The sequence below is a fragment of the Oryzias latipes genome, chromosome 11 (genome assembly GCF_053564925.1).
Source record: "Oryzias latipes strain Hd-rR chromosome 11, Olatipes_Hd-rR_3.1".
In the NCBI taxonomy this organism is placed as follows: Eukaryota; Metazoa; Chordata; class Actinopteri; order Beloniformes; family Adrianichthyidae; genus Oryzias; species Oryzias latipes.
Genome location: NC_136247.1, coordinates 316,372 through 332,933, shown reverse-complemented (window position 1 = coordinate 332,933; position 16,562 = coordinate 316,372). Strand labels below are relative to the sequence as shown.

Here is a 16,562-nt window from a genome sequence, read left to right as displayed (position 1 = left end):
ATGCCGGTTTTCTGTCTGGCTGCAGGGATAGATCCACACGACAAGTCTCACACCAGGGAGTGCTCTTGGCAGTGGCGGTTTTTGATATGGGCGATGAGGGTGGTCGCCCAGGGCGGCACTTCATAGGGGGCGGCATTTGCCGTGCCCGATGCGTTACATATAACGTGCAACTATATTCAAAGAGGAAACTTGGAGCTCTTAATTGGAAATTGCTTCATCTGCCGACACTTTACGCTTTTATTTTGACACAACAGACTCTTAAGAATGTCTTCATCCTATTTCCTCTTCACACAAAAAAAAAGATGAAATAACTCAGAGTGAACAAACACCCGTGCTCAACCCAATTTCGACAAAAGCAGGCAATGGAGATTATTTTCCACAATTCCTTGCTCCGACACAGCAGACACGACGCGCACGTGACCACCGCCCTCTGCTGCAAGACGCTTGCGGCCACACCTCTTTGCGGTAGTCTTTGGAACATAAGTCAAAGAACTCGAGAGGGGGGCGCAACTCGCCGGTGGCTGGCTGAATCACACTAACAGGTGATTGGGAGTCTTTTTCTATCTGACAATCAACTCTGGGCCGCAGCTGCGCCTCCCGTCACAGAGACGGAGCCGCGTGTGTCAGAGGGAAGGGGAGGGGTGGTGGGGGCAGACCATTTTTGATGGATTTTTTTGGAGGATTTCTACTGTTGGTGTTGCACAAATTTAGGGAAATGCCAAATATTTTTGGAGTAATCCCACTGATGAGTTCTATGATTTAGTCTTTATTGTTTTATAAGACCTAAACATATTAATCACAATAAGTTTAATTTTAGATCTTACCCCTCTGATATGTTTCACAAAGACACACACAGGACGTCACACATTAAGAAATTATTGCCAAAAAATGAAGTCCAGCTCTAAAAAAAAATGCTCTAAAAAATGATAAAAGAGCAAAAAACAACCCGGAATTATTTGATTTGTAATTTCTTATTAATATTTCCAGGCTTTCTTTGTTTTGTTCTGCAGCATGTTCATATTTGTATAATTTTGACAGAATATATTTCTATGGAGAGCAAAATATTACAAGTTATTTAAGGTTTAACTTGAGTTAAAAATTAATGTTCCTGTTTTTATTCATATTTATGTTCAAAAAGTTTAGTTTAAAAGGTTTAAAAGTTTAGCTTTAGTGTGTTCAGTAAATGTTTATCTTCTTCGGCCCAGCGTGTTTTTAACTTAGGCCCCTGTGTGACTGAGTTTGACCCCCCTGTAATACATGCATTTTTTGTGTAAAATGGCTAAATAGAAGATAGGGAACACAACAGGATGTTGTCAAATTTTCTATGTGTGTGTGTGTGGGGGGGGGGGGGGGGGGGCTGTTGGGGTTACTTGCCCAGGGAGTAAGTTAGTGTAGAACCGCCACTGGGTCTTGGTGCAGAGTTTACAGCATCAGTGGTACAAGATTTCACCTGGTCATGTGTTTCCTGTATTTAGAGGTGGTTAGACACCTGGGATGCATCTGGGGTTGAAACCAAGTGGGTGAGGGACTCCATCATCCAGCTCTGCATCTGTCCTCTACCTTTGTTGATGTGGTGAGCAGTTTTGGTCTCTGACCCAATCACCAGAGCCTTCAGTATCCACTCGTTTTCTCCTTTGGCCCTCCAGCACCTCATCACCTCAAGCCTACAGGATCTCACAGGACACAGGAAAAAAAATGGAAATCATTTATAACATTACATCTTAGCTTTTCCTGAACAAGCTTAAATATAGGCTTATATTATAGGTAACCGTTTACTTTTGAGTCAACGATAAGCTAACTTACATTTGAATCACATTTCCCTTATACAGTAACTATTTCAGAGTAAAGACTAGCTAGCAAGGACTTGATTCATCCGGAAAATCAACTCGGAAATACAGCTCCTCAAAGTTACTTTTTCTCGCCAGAAATGACTCCTTCTGTTGCTCCTTCTGGCTCAAAATCGTCCCCGAACTTCCATGAAGGTTTTATTACCCAGGAGGGTTGTTGGCTGGCTGACAATTTTCTTCTTTTTTTGCTGTTTTAAAAACGTATTTTTTTCCCCCAATCTGCTTTCTGCATCTCTCCACCGCTCTGTCCAGCTTCAAAAGTGCTGCTTGCAGGCTTCCAGGTGATATTACTGTAACAACACAATATTGAAAATAAAGCGCAATGTTTTCAAATAGAGCAAACTGTTAAGAAAATAACAGTAATTCAAAGAGCGCTGGTCTTTGAATTTCCATTATTTTCATAAATAAACTGCAGCAAAATCAAATGAATTTGAAAATTCAAAATAAATTCTGATTATTTATTTATTTTTATTCTTGGGTTATAGATTCATTAAAGACGATGAAATGTATCTTAAAAGATTTTTTTTACTTTTAGGTTGCATTTTTAGAACGCAATTAACTGAAAAAACAAGAAATGAAAACACATTTCAAAGTCACAAGTAAAGCTTTTCCTGGTTTTTAGATGGTCTGTGGCCTGCATCAGTGTGCTCACAGTCACGGGGAGACTGACAGCCCAGAAAATGATTCCTTACTCCACAAAAAGGGTCAGACGTTGACCCCTGGTGCTCTGTGGTACCAAGTTTCTGTTTTAAATGAAAGAAAGTTCTTCTTTTGAAAACTATAAGAAGCTCAGAGCCCAGCATGGCCGTCTGTGAGGCGTGAGGTTTGTTTGATTCCAACCTGCCTCATTCACGTGTCAGCCATTGCTTGGTTTTTAGTGTTTAGTTAGTGACTATGTAGATCCTGGAGATGGTTAGCTTGCTATCTTTAGAGCTGACCAACAGGATTCAGAGCTCTATTATTAGGTTCAAATAGGTTCATTCTGTATACTGAATAAATGGAGTCTTGATATTATAAATTCAGGAGATTATTATCAAATTATTTCCAGAAAATAAAGCTTCTTTTCTTTTGCTCTTTTCAGATTAACATACATGGCTAAATTTAGCAACGATTTTCAGACATAAAAAATCATAAAATTATTTATACATATTTAAAGTCTGATTGCTGTTTTTTTTAATTCGGCTTTAAACAGCTACGTTTGTTTTTTTCTTATGGCCATTTTTCTGTCATTCTAAATTCTACTTTTACTTTTGAGTCTTAGCTTAAAGCAGGGGTCTCAAACTCGCGGCCCGCGGGCTATTTGCGGCCCCCAAGATGATATTTTGCGGCTCCCGCCTCAATATGAAAGTTTAACCCTTGTGCTATCTTAGATGACCCCACCCTTCCATTGACGTGTTCTCCCTACCATGACAAAGGTGGATAAAGGTGGAAAGATTTCATGTAATCCATGGACACCAGTGAAGATCACAAATCATTGAAGAAAAAAAGTTCAGTGCACTGTCTAGTGGGTCTAGATGACCCAACTCCCAATGTTTAAGTGCCCAGGATAGCACAAGGGTTACTGTTGATGCGGCCCGCCAGTCTGTGTAAATGACACCTTTTTAGTGTTCGCGGAGCTGACAACCAACCAATCGCAGTGGGGTAAATGACTCTTAGGGGTGTGACATTTACTGGGCTTGACAACATTTAAGGCAAGAAACCTGACAGCCCACTCCCCGGACCACATTAAGGAGTCCCTTACTTTCCTTTTTAGAACGTATTTATTCGTTCGTAATTTTCTAAATCGATGCAGCGGTTGCTGAACTTGTTTCTGGCTCGCATGGACCCGAAGGAGGGTTATGGTTACGGTTAGGCGCCCGGCAGCGTTCAACCCCGACCAAACGGGTCTATCCGCTCCCGCAGGAGAGTCGGGTCGCTGCGCAGGAAAATGTCCCACACTTACACCTAACGGGGCCCTAAAATTAAACACGTGCGAGAAAACAACACAATTTAGTCTGAGACACACTGAAAATACGTGTGACGTGTGAAAATGCAATGGTAGACATGTTTGAGATGAACCAGCGCCGCGCCTGTATGTTTCTCCTGATATTTTTGTGATGATTGACAGGTGATGTTGGAGGAAAAGCAAAAACATCCGTCACACACCAGGTGATCTGCGCAGCGTTGCGTCCATCTGGGTGATCTCAGACACGCTTATTGTGCATCTTGGCTGCACATATTTAGTGTCACCAACATGAATGTCCATCCGTCTTTTATAAAAAATATGGGAGTGGCTGACCGGCTGCTCTACAATAACTTGTGACCAGAGTTTAAATGTGCAAAAAGTCATAAGATAGAAAATCCAAAAATAGTTACTAAATTTTGTTTCTCCTTAACTGATTTGTGGTTTAAACAGTAAACTTAAAACAAAAAAAAATTCAACACGGACTCAGAATTGGGAGCACATCCTCTCTGATGTCTCCACCTTCAATTTTGATAAGTCCAAGTCCAGACTTAGTGAAAATCATCTTCAACCACACTGAGGGTCTCAGTTTGGGAGGAAGTGCTGCCAAGTGTCCAGCAGTAAGACGAAGACAAGAGAAGCCGTGTTCAGAAGAACCATTGATGGGTTTACAGAACTGTAGAATTTAAGTCTTCTTTAGTTTTTAATAGTTAGAATTCAACAGTGTTAACTGAACTGTGTTAATAAGGATGTTTAAATGAGAAAACAGCAGATATAGAAAACTAATTAAACAGAAATGTATTACTGATTTATTTACTTTTTTTTTATTTACGTATTTTATTTGAATGAGAGTTTTATAAGTACATTTTGTGCAGAAAACAGTTAATAATAGAGTATAGTAGTAGTATAATACATTTTCCATACAAATTTATTGGCTCTCAGACACTCACTAGTTGCGTGTGTGTGTATTTAAGTTGTGGCCCTCCCTCAGCTAGACCCTGCCTTCAGTGGCCCCCAGGCAAATTGAGTTTGAGACCCCTGGCTTAAAGGAAATTTTCTGATATGATTTCAGTGAATTCACTGTTTGAGTTTTGCATCTCATGTTTGAAGCAGGAACTTTGTCTGGTTTGGATCCTCTGACACTAATTTCTGTTTCTCTTTTGTTTCCTTGTTGCATCATTTGCTGTTTGCCATGCTGTAGCATTACCTTGATTTATGTCCTGTCTTTGCTTTGTCTCAATTTCCATACCTCTCCATCTGAGCAGCCCCACTCTGTCCCTTCTGTCTCTTCCCTCGTTTAAAGTCCTTAGTTTAGAGTTTTTCATATCTCAATGTTTTATAGACTTTTTCTTTTAGAGTCATCTAATGTTTTAGACCCTTTATACCTCCTTCAAGCCTTCCTTCCCCTTTTCTTTTTAAATGAACATTCCTAGATTTCTACAGTTTATGTTTGTTCTTTCCATCTTTTAGCCTATTTGACTTCTGCTGTGCTGGTCAATCCTCTGAGACGAGCCGATTGACAGCAGAGGTGTTCAGTGGATAGAGAATGATGCTTGCCTTGACTATGTCGTGTGAAAATACACAAAAACGCAACGTGTCCTGAAACCTACATTGAGAATGAATTTGCAGACTTGGAAGAAATAATTTAAACTAGTTTCTCAACAACCCTTGCTTTCCCATCATCCCACAACCCCCACCACCTCGTTACTGGCCCCCACCTGCTCGTCGTCGTCCTGTTTCTCTCTGTGCATTGACCTCATTACCATGCGAGTAATTGGAATCTGTAAATGCTGGCCAGGCCAGAAGGGCACACAGCCTCACCCAGAAAGTCCACAGTCTTGAAGCTCAGCACAGCAAGGGTGAGAGTCTCCTGAAATACATTCATATTTACACACAAACAAGAAACCACCATTGTTAACCGAAAATGAGAATCACCATTTTCGTACTTGGACTTTATTTCTAACTTTTCTTTTTGTATCTGAATGTCATTTTGGTTCTTCTTTCTTTATTTCATTCAGGTTTACGTTTGTTCGGTTTTCTGGTTGTCTTAAACTTTTAAAAAACTCAGCATCTGACTTTCAAAGCAAAAAGCACATTTCTGTCTGTGCTCACACCAGTCACGGATATGAAGCATTGCATAAGAAACTTGACCATCAAACTCATCCTAAAATTGACCTGAGTCCAAACCACAGCTTCACTGTATTTTTGCTCTTCATTTATGTTTTTTTCCAGAAGCTCTTTATGTTTAAGTTGGCAGCAAACTTGAGATTGAAGTAAATCTGGAAGTGTCACTTTTTCCACACCTAACTTCTCCCATCCCGTTTCACCCAGACGTCCTCCCGACTGTTCGTCCATCTGTCCGGCTCAGAAACGCCCAGCACTGCTAAACTTGTGAGCGCCATCAAGGAGTTGGTCAAAAGCAAGATGGTATAATGCAATCATGCACTCTGAATCTGATAAATAAAGCAGCCTCAGATAGTTTCCCTGTCATTATCATCAGCATGTAGAAGAAAAGTTGGTTAAAAATTTGATGTTTTAGCACATTTTCCTGAACCATTAAAGTACTAGAAAAACCATCCAGTTATTTTCCTGCGGAAAACTTTTTAAAACAATGTAAAATCCACAAAAGAGCTCCAAAAGTTCAAGAGGGAATATTCTTCCTCCTTTTTACAGGCTCCAGAGGACAGACCTAGCTCTCTGTCCGTGGATCTGGCAGACTGCAGTTCTCCCTCTTTCAACTCTCTCTTGTCGTCTTCCTCCCCCATCAGTGAGATGGATGAGCACCGATCCAGCTTTTCAAACAAAAGACGGTCTGTCCCACTGAAACCGCTCCTGCATTTCTGGAGTTAAGGATCTGGTTTTAGTTGGGTCTTTGTATTTGTCTTAGTTTCATTTTGCTGGAATTGGTGGAGACGGAGCGAGAGTATGTCAGAGATCTCTGCATGTTGGTGGAGGTGAGTTACTGGTCCATCACAACAGCACACTCATGCTTTCGTCAGTGGGGTGAAAGTTTGGTTTCTGGTGTGCATTTTTTATCAAAGGGCTACATGAGCATGATGAAGGAAGAGGGCGTCCCTGATGACATGAAGGGGAAAGACAAAATAGTCTTTAGCAACGTCCATGACATCTATGTTTGGCATAAAGAGTAGGTTCACACTCTCCAGCTGAGACTGCATTTTCACCTCAAAGAAGCAGAAATTACAACACTTCTGCGTCTTTAGTTTCTTCCTTAGAGAGTTGGAGAAATGTTTGGAGAACCCTGACAGACTGGGACCGCTCTTTTTCAAACAGGTTTGCCACACAACTTCTCCCTTGACTGAACATTTTTAGGCCTTCTAAAAATGTCTGTGCTTTATGTTTCCAGGAGCGAAAGTTAAATATGTACATCACGTACTGCCAGACCAAGTCCAAGTCAGAGCATATCGTCTTGGAGTATATAGACACCTACTTTGAGGTTTGTGGCTGTTATGTTTGACCCTTAAACCAAGATCTGTTTAACATGTTTTACGGATCCTCCAGGAACTGAAGCAGCGTTTGGGGGAGTGCCTGCAAATCACGGACCTGCTCCTCAAGCCTGTTCAAAGGATCCTGAAGTACCAGCTCCTGTTGAAGGTCAGACTGCAAGGAAAGAGTGGGGGGCGCCAGAGCCACAGCTGCTGCTTTAAAGTTCATCTGTAATTGAAAGACATTGCATAGATGTTACTGAAAGCTTGATTTTAAGCCCTGGTTTGCTCTGTTTAATTCAGGATTTCCTCAAATACTCCAAAAAGGCTGGACTGGAGTCTGTGGATTCAGAGGCAAGACGACACGTTTACGGTTAAATCTGTAACCAACCTGGAAGCGTTTTAATGGAGTTTGTTCATGATTCATACAGAGGGCAGTGGAGGTCATTTGCATCGTGTCAAAACGGTGCAACGACATGATGAATCTCAGCAGGCTGCAAGGATTTGATGTAGGGGCTTACAATATCAGAAACAACATGTCGGTTTGAGCGCTACAGGATCACCTGACCTTCTCTGTGCTCCCCCAGGGGAAGATTGAGACTCTGGGCCGCCTGTTGCTCCAGGACACCTTCATGGTGTCCAACCCAGAGGGGGTTCTGCTTGGTCAGATGACAGAGAGAAGAGTGTTCCTGTTTGAGCAGATGGTCATATTCAGCAAACCCCTGGATCAAAAGGCGGCTTTGTGTCTGCCAGGCTTCCTTTATAGGAACAGTATCAAGGTAAAGAGGTTTCCGTCCAACTTTAAAAACGCAGCAACAAAAGATGCTGTATCGTTGAGGTGTTTTGCTCTGCAGGTTAGCTGTTTGGGACTGGAGGAGACAGTGGAAGGAGATCGCTGCAAGTTCATTCTCACTTCTCGGTCACTCAACGGCATCACGGAGTCCTTCGTGCTTCACTCCTCACACCTGGGCGTGCATGAAGTTTGGACTCTCCAGGTCCGGCATATACTTGGCAGCCAGAGAAACTGCCTCCCTGGTAAGCTGTGTACCAGATGCTCTGAAGATGTGGGTTTAGACTTGAAGCTGCTCTACACCACCTTTGTATTCCCCTGTCCCCCCACCAAAAGAATACCAGGAGAACCATGTCGAGACAAGCAGTTCTGTGGGGGTAGGCAGTGCTGGTTCTGGCTCGTCTCCTGGTATCAGTGGAGGAAATTTCCAGAGTCGCTCCAACCACTCAGGGTCCCAGGGGGGCCCTTGTCGGCCCTCCAGGATACCACAGCCTAGTCGTTTGCACCTGCGCAGCCACCAGGGGAACGATGCAGATGGACCCAGCAGGATTTCAGGTAAGAACTATCGGCCCATTTCTGAAAGATATTATCTTCATCAAAGATGGGTGGGACTGAAGTGTGCCTGGTTATGATACAGGTTCAAACCCCCGCTCTGTTCCTTCTCCTGTGCTCCCTGTTGGGAGCGGTCCGCTAGGAAAGTGCTCTGTCCAGACTTCAGAGGACAAGGCAATTGCCCTCCCCTCTGCCGGCACCACAACTTCCACCCTGTGTGCCATGGCTTCAACACCAACTTCCAAACTATGGCAAGGAGCCGTGTCCCCTCACCCCATTGCCTCACCCCTGGTTACTTCTGCTTTTGGCACGGAGGCTTTCCCTCCTCCACCATCTAGCCCCTGCCAAAAGTTTGGACCTGGATTTTGGAGCTCCATCCCAGGCTCTCCAGCCAGCCGACCAGGCGCATTCACCTTTTCAGAGGATGGTGGAGAGGTCCAGGTCCGTCAGGGCTCAAACCTCCAGAGTGGTTGTGGGGGTCAGATCCACAGACTCTCCACACACAGCAAGGAGGCTGATCGCATGAGCACATGCTCCTCAGCCAGTGAGCAGTCCATCCAGTCCACCCAGAGTAACGGGGTAAGGCAACCTGGTGCTGACCCGACTAACATGGAGGTTGGGGATCTGTCCTGTGCGGCTGTCTGAATTCTGCAGTGCTACTAATCTACTCCAGACTGTATTTCTGACAGCTTCTTCACCCTCTTCAGCTGAAGACATACTCTTCTTCTAATTTTCTCAGTTCTAACTCCACTTCTGCTAACCATCTACCTACTCCTAACCTCCCGCTGTCTTCTTAAAGTGATACAGGAACTAATATCTGGCATTCTTGGTTCAGCCACAAATGAACTGAGCCAATGTCATTCAGCTCATTGCATGAAGCCATGGGGCGAAGGCTACTGGAGGACAAATAATTGTATCCAGTTCTCAAAAAGAAACGTCTTAGACTTCTGGTCTAGGATCAAACTCTCATTGAAGGTAAACCTTCTGCTGTCGTCAAGTCTTTATTTTCTCGTTCACAGAGTGAAAGCAGCAGCAGCAGCGTGTCTACCATGTTGGTGACGCAGGACTATATGGCGATGAAAGAGGATGAGATCAGTGTTATTCAAAGCGAGGTGGTCCAGATTTTGGCCAGCAACCAGCAAAACATGTTTTTGGTATTCAGAGCTGCAACCGAGCAGGGTCCCGCTGCTGAGGGCTGGATTCCCGGATTTGTGCTGGGACACACTTCAGCTGTCTCTCCCGACGGTCCTGACATGAACATCAAGTAAGACCAGGAGGATCTGCTGCATTGTCAAAGGACTGGTTTAGTGCGACTGAAGCCGATAACTTTTCCTCTACCCACCTCTGAAATAAACTACAAACACCAACGTGGAATACCTGACACAACCTAATTTTTGTTTTTAATCAATGCTAATGCTGTTGTTCTGTCATGAGTTGTACTGTCATGGAGTCATCTGTCTGGTTTATTCTAAAAAAAAAAAATCTGAAATAATGTAAAGAAGAATGTTTCTACATTTTACTCTAACTGGAAAAAGCTTTTTATTCTTAATGTGACAGATAACTCAAAATGCTTTTATTGTTCCAGCAGGAAGTCTTCATCCTGGCATGCATCCCTGCGGATTCGAAAAAAACCTGAGAAAAAGGAAAAGGAGGTGAAGAAGGACAGCAAACTGGAAAATGGCTACAGGAAGTCCAGAGATGGAATGCCCAGTAAGGTTTCTGTAAAGGTGAGTTTCAGGTCACTCAGGAATCCTCAGTTACAGAAACACGACTGATGACTGTCTTTTGATTTGCAGCTTCTAAATCCAAACTACATTTATGATGGTAAGTCCACATTCTTTTGTCATTTTGGGAAACATCACCTAAAATTAGAATTGTGTTAATACTTTTGGGCAAACATTCTGTCTCAGCTCCTCCAGAGTTTCTTGTACCTCTAAGCGACATGACGTGCAACACCGGGAAGAACGCCATGCTCAGTTGTAAGGTCTGCAGTCGGCCCCGTGCCACTGTCAGCTGGAGAGGACCCAACCAGAGTAACCTTATCAATAACGAACATTTTAGCATCACTTACAGGTGAGAAACACAACTGCTCGCTGACTCTGAACTAAAGCAGTTCTTTATGTGTTGCCAAATCTCGTCTGTTTCAGTGACACAGGTGAAGCCACACTGCGTATTATAAGCGCAGCCTCAGAGGACGATGGTGTTTACACCTGTGTTGCTACCAACGAGCTGGGCAGCGTCAGGTCATCAGCCAGCCTCCATGTGCTGGGTGAGAGCATGATGAAACGTGCATCGTCTGCCGTTTGCTTTTTCCAGTCTAACTATGGCCGTACGTTTCAGCCGTGACCACTGATGGGGTCCAAGTAAACTGGAAGGACAACTTCGAGTCTCACTACATGGAGATGGTTGAACTGGGAAGGTAGAAAACTCTTCAGTTCTTAAATTCAGACTGAGTAAATCAGGAGCAAACAGGGATAAGTCTAAATTATTGCTGCAGGCCCCGTCTTGCCCACGGACAAGAGAGAGGGCACCTAATTTTCAGCACTTTAGTCTACAGCCTCGGCACAGAGAGGTTCAGATGGGGGGGGTTCCGTAAAGCATGCGGTAACCGGGGAGCACGTGGAGGGAATTGGAGGGGTTTTCCAGGATGGCTCGAGGTGTCTTAAGCATCCTTCTCTCCATTACTGTCTCTAAGGAGTCCAGCTTAACTTATGCCACGTACCCGGCCTTGCAGATCAGTTGATTTAACCTATTTGCGTCTGCAACTAGCAGTCTGCTGCCCCAGAACACCACAGCATACAAGGTGGCACTAGAGAGACCACAGACTTATAAAACATCCTAATCATGGTTTGACGGATGTTGAATTACCTGAGCCTCCTCAGGAACTAAAGTTTTTAGTCATTTAACATTTTGCCTCACTACATGGTCCCAAACAAGTTAAACCATTTTAAAGCCTTGATTAAAAAACATTAAAAATCCTTGATAAGAAACCTTTGCAATATCACTATTGTGTCATTCTCAATAAATACAGTACAGACCAAACGTTTGGACACACCTTCTCATTTAAAGAGTTTTTTTTATTTTCGTGACCATTTTCATGGTAGATTCACACTGAAGGCATCAAAACTATGAATTAACACATTTGGAATTATATACATAACAAAAAGTGTCAAACAATTGAAAATATGTCATTTTGTAGGTTCTTCATAGTAGCCACCTTTTGCTTTGATTACTGCTTTGCACACTCTTGGCATTCTCTTGATGAACTTCTAGAGGTAGTCACCTGAAATGTTTTTCACTTCACAGGTGTGCCCTGTCAGGTTTAATAAGTGTGATTTCTTGCCTTATAAATGGGGTTGGGACCATCAGTTGTGTTGTGCAGAAGTTAGGTGGATACACAGCTGATAGTCCTACTGAATAGACTGTTAGAATTTGGATTATGAAAAGAAAAAAGTAGCTAAGTACAAAACGAGTAAATGAAGGTCAGTCAGTCTGAAAAATCAGGAAAACTTTGAAAGTGTCTCAAGTGCAGTCACAAAAACCATCTAGCGCTACAAAGAAACTGGCATACATGCGGACAGCCCCAGGAAAGGAAGACCAAGAGTCATCTCTGCTGCAGAGGACAAGTTCATCCGAGTCAGCAGCCTCAGAAATGGCAGGTTAACAGCAGCTCAGATTAGAGAGCAGGTCAATTGCACACAGAGTTCTAGCAGCAGACACATCTCTACAACAACTGTTCAAAGGAGACTGTGTGAATCAGGCCTTCATGCTAGAATATCTACTAGGAAACCATTGTTAAAGAAAGGCAACAAGCAGAAGAGACTTGTTTGGACTAAAGAACACAAAGAATGGACATTAGACCAGTGGAAATCTGGGCTTTGGTTTGATGAGTCCAAATTGGAGATTTTTTGGTGGTTCCAACCACCTTGTCTCTGTGTGACGCAGAAAAGGTGAACGGATGGACTGTACATGCCTGCTTCCCACCATGAAGCATGGAGGAGGAGGTGTGATGGTGTGGGGGGCTTTGCTGGTGACACTGTTGGGGATTTATTCCAAACTGAAGGCATACTGAACCAGCATGGCTACCACAGCATCTTGCAGGAGCATGCTATTCCATCCGGTTTGCGTTTAGTTGGACCGTCATTTATTTTTCAACAGGACAATTACCCCAAACACACCTCCAGGCTGTGGATAGCCTATTTGACCTGGAAGGAGAGTGATGGGGGGGGCTGTGCCAGATAACCTGGCCTCCACAGTCACTGGACCTGAACCCAATGGAGATGGTTTGGGGTGAGCTGGACCGCAGAGTGAAGGCAAAAGGCCCAACAAGTGCTAAGCCTCTCTGGGAACTCCTTCAAGACTGTTGGAAGACCATTTCAGGTGACTACCTCTGGAAGGTCATCAAGAGAATACCAAGAGTGTCCAAAGCATTAATCAAAGCAAAAGGTGGCCACTATAAAGAACCTAGAATATGACATATTTTCTGTTTTTTCATGCTTTTTTTGTTATGTATATAATTCATAGTTCAACATTCATAGTTTTAAAGCCTTCAGTGTGAATCTACAATTTTCATAGTCATGAAAACTCTTTGAATGAGAAGGTGTGTCCAAACTTTTGGTCTGTATTGTATAACATGTTGGATTATGAAAATTATCTGTTGTTTTTACAGGCATGTCTTATTTTTAAAGTTTTAAATAGGCTTTAATGAATTTTATATACAGAAAAACAGGTGTAGGCATGCATACCAGAGCTTTAATTAGAGGAGACTGCGAGGTACAAAGATGCAGGACTTAGATGCAGGAATTCAGTGAAATGGTGTTCTCCATCAGAGGCACAACATTTTTTCCCAGGTCACATCAGAAATTGTGAAAACAGACAAGATGCAGAACATTTCTAAAGACCTGGTTAAAAATAAATCAATCATGTACTCATTCTTACAGTGGTTTGAGAAAGTTTGGGCACCCCTGATAACTTTCAAGATTTTTGTTCATTGGTGGTTCAGATCATCAATTTCAGTTAAATATATCCTATAGCAGATGAACACAGTGATATTTGAGTGAAATTAAGTTTATTGGATTTAAAGAAACTGTGCTATAATTACTTCAACAAAAATAGCCATTCACGAGAAGAGGTATTTAAGGTGGCCAAGAGTACGTTTTTCTCCTCTTTGCATCTTCTCTGTAGAATGTCAACATGGGAACCGCAAAACAGGTCAGATGACCTGAAAACAAAGATTGTTCAACATCATAGTTTAGGTTAAGGATACAAAAAGCTTGCTAAGACATTTCAGCTGTCAATTTCCACTGTGAGGAATATAGTGAGAAAATGGAAGACCACATGGACAGTTCAAGCAAAGGCCCAGAGTGGCTGGCCCAGAAAACCCTCAGATAGGCAGAGGCGAAGGATGGTGAGAACAATCAAACTCAACCCACAGACCAGCTCCAAAAACCTACAACGTGATCTGGCTGCAGATGGTGTCACTGTGCATCGATCAACCATTCAGCGCACTTTTTGTTTTGTTTTGTTTTGCTGGACTTTCTGACCTTGGTTTTGGGTCGTTGATTAATGTTTTAGTCCAAGTTACATCAGCCGTTTTTTTCTATGAATGCCTCTAACACTAAGTGTGTGTGTGGGAGGGACAAGTTTGACACAAAAGGGCGACATTTCTAACTGTGATAGTCAAAGAGCCACACCACACACTGACCTGCCAGACACGCACACACAAACACGCAATTAAAGCCATGTTATTTCCCATAACCCCCTCCTCTCCTTACAAAACAACAGCACTGGATTAAACGGCACCGTTTCAGTTTTGTGTTTTTTCTGTATTTAACGTTAACACACATACCGGTGAAACATGCATGCTGGTGTCTGTTTTAAAAAGGCAGCGAGCGCAAAACTGAGTTGGTTTTGATTTATTTTTTATTTTTTCAGTCATCAATCAGCATTTAAAATCCATCAAAGTCCTCATCTTCTGTATCTGAATCAGCTGGGCTACATTTCTATCAAACACGCCAGCTTCCCTTTCCTCATCGTCAGAGTCCGTCTCTTTGCCTCCTACTAAAGATGTATAAGAGGCATACAAAAAAATGAAAACCAGTCTTTCAGTGTTGAACTGGCTTTTTGTGGCCAAATTCTAACTCCTCTCATACTTCCTTGTCACTGCTGGCTAATTAATATATGAGCAGAAACGCCGCAGGGGGAGGAGAAGTGTAACCTGACCCATGCAGCGGGCCTGACGCAGGGAGGTTGTTGCTTGTAAGAGGAATTTTTTTTTTTAATTGACCAGTTCATTTTAAAATCATTAAAATATTCTGGGACTATTCAGACACGTTCAGCTATACGTCTGTGAAGTTTGGTGTCAATAGTTGAAAAATAAGTTATGATAAAAAATATTTGTTTGGAATCCAGACGGATTTAGCACAGATTTTGTGATGAATAAAATATTCTTAAAATTCATCTGTTCCACCTTAAATTCTGAAAAAATATTGAAGGCAGTACGACACAGATTCCTACATATTTATTAAGTTTGGTGTTGATATATAAATGACAAATTGTGGGGGAAAAAATAGGTGTTCGTGGTTTCGCCTTAAAAACACCTTTTCTGACTTTTTGGATGTATAAATGTCTCAAAATTCACCTGTAACTTTTTAAATTCTGAAAATATTTAGGAAGCAGTAGCACATAAATGCCTATAATTTGAGAAAGTTTGGGGCTGATAACATAAACAGAAGTTATGATAGAAATATTTGTTCAGTCCAAAAGTTCATAATCAAAATCAAGTAATGAAGTTTCTCGTAGACCCTATGGTGCGGCGTATTAAAGGTAGTGTTTATAAGAGGCATCTAATTCTGAAATCCTAGCTTCCTGAGACAAACATCTGATTTTCTGTGAATTTCTATTTTTGGAGTAAGCGCAATCGACCACTTCCTTTTTTGGGGGGATTTATGCATGCACCCTAAGGTGCACACACATGAAACTGCAGATTATGATTATGATTATGATTAAGACCCTTCTGAGTATCTCCAGTTTAAATTTAATGCACGGCGGAAGAAGCGCAGAGAAAAGATAGGGCAGAATGCGACAAAAACTGTGTTTGTCAATAACTAGGTGGCGCTATGGAGCTCGTCCAATATTGTCATACCCATGGGTTCAGAATGGAAGCCTCATCAAATCTATTTAATTTCAGTGAGATCGGACAAGGAATGTGCACATGAGAGCAACTTTTGTATGCATGGCGAGATGCCTAATTTTGCCACTCTCTCACGACCACACCCCGCGTCGAAAGTTATGGTTTTTATTAGAGTAAACTTCAATGGCTTTTCAACAGGTGGACGTAGTTTTGAGGTGTGTCGGCTCATCCCTCTGGAGCAGTGATGCTCCAAGTAAAACATGTCATTTCCTGTTGCCAGCAGGTGGCGCTACACCTGTTCCGGATTCTTCCACTGCAGATGTGTTCAGAGTCAGACTACAATCATGCACATCAATTTTGCATCAGATTGGATTATGCATGGCTGAGTAATGGCAATTCTTCTTATCATGGCGACCTTGAATTTCGACGTGCCGCCACGGTCACAAACATTGATGAAAACTTAAAAGATTAATAATATAATGTTGGACATGTGTGTAGATTGCAAAACCTGAGTTTGGAGTCATTATTCTCAAATCTTTAGGGGAAGTTCATTCTAGTACGAGGCCTGTAAATGACCAAAATACAGCAAAAATGACAAATTGACATCAATATAGCAGACTTCCTGTGCGACTGACAGCTTGGTACCAAGAGACTTTTTTGGAGGTTTCTATCTGATGAACAGGCCCTGTTCAAATCAAGTTTGTACTTTATTTTTTATTTTTTATTTTACCAGGAAATTCCATTGAGACTGCATCTCTTTTTCAAGGAAGACCTGGGCCAAAAGGCATAAATACAAAATAAATACAGTTAAAAAACAACTGAAATAAAATACATTGCAAAATACAGATGCAATTAA

The 16,562-nt window shown here is 42.3% G+C and overlaps 1 protein-coding gene across 6 annotated transcripts in view; it reads left to right on the top strand.

The window, feature by feature from the left end:
- LOC101159451 (triple functional domain protein) overlaps nucleotides 1-16,562 on the top strand; it is a 127,871-nt gene that overhangs the window by 105,942 nt on the left and 5,367 nt on the right. For 2 of the 6 annotated variants that reach the window (XM_023960296.2, XM_023960294.2), the window contains 19 exons: nucleotides 6,121-6,216; nucleotides 6,463-6,599; nucleotides 6,677-6,743; nucleotides 6,831-6,934; nucleotides 7,011-7,080; nucleotides 7,154-7,243; nucleotides 7,309-7,401; nucleotides 7,536-7,586; nucleotides 7,664-7,741; nucleotides 7,820-8,011; nucleotides 8,087-8,267; nucleotides 8,359-8,577; nucleotides 8,660-9,153; nucleotides 9,594-9,838; nucleotides 10,163-10,301; nucleotides 10,371-10,398; nucleotides 10,485-10,647; nucleotides 10,722-10,843; nucleotides 10,915-10,993. In XM_023960296.2, the coding sequence (XP_023816064.1) occupies nucleotides 6,121-6,216; nucleotides 6,463-6,599; nucleotides 6,677-6,743; nucleotides 6,831-6,934; nucleotides 7,011-7,080; nucleotides 7,154-7,243; nucleotides 7,309-7,401; nucleotides 7,536-7,586; nucleotides 7,664-7,741; nucleotides 7,820-8,011; nucleotides 8,087-8,267; nucleotides 8,359-8,577; nucleotides 8,660-9,153; nucleotides 9,594-9,838; nucleotides 10,163-10,301; nucleotides 10,371-10,398; nucleotides 10,485-10,647; nucleotides 10,722-10,843; nucleotides 10,915-10,993 (2,648 nt within the window). Of the gene's footprint in view, nucleotides 1-6,120; nucleotides 6,217-6,462; nucleotides 6,600-6,676; nucleotides 6,744-6,830; nucleotides 6,935-7,010; nucleotides 7,081-7,153; nucleotides 7,244-7,308; nucleotides 7,402-7,535; nucleotides 7,587-7,663; nucleotides 7,742-7,819; nucleotides 8,012-8,086; nucleotides 8,268-8,358; nucleotides 8,578-8,659; nucleotides 9,839-10,159; nucleotides 10,302-10,370; nucleotides 10,399-10,484; nucleotides 10,648-10,721; nucleotides 10,844-10,914; nucleotides 10,994-16,562 lie in introns of those variants that run through there. The other 4 variants (XM_023960297.2, XM_023960293.2, XR_013658722.1 and 1 more) reach the window with 3 other exon arrangements.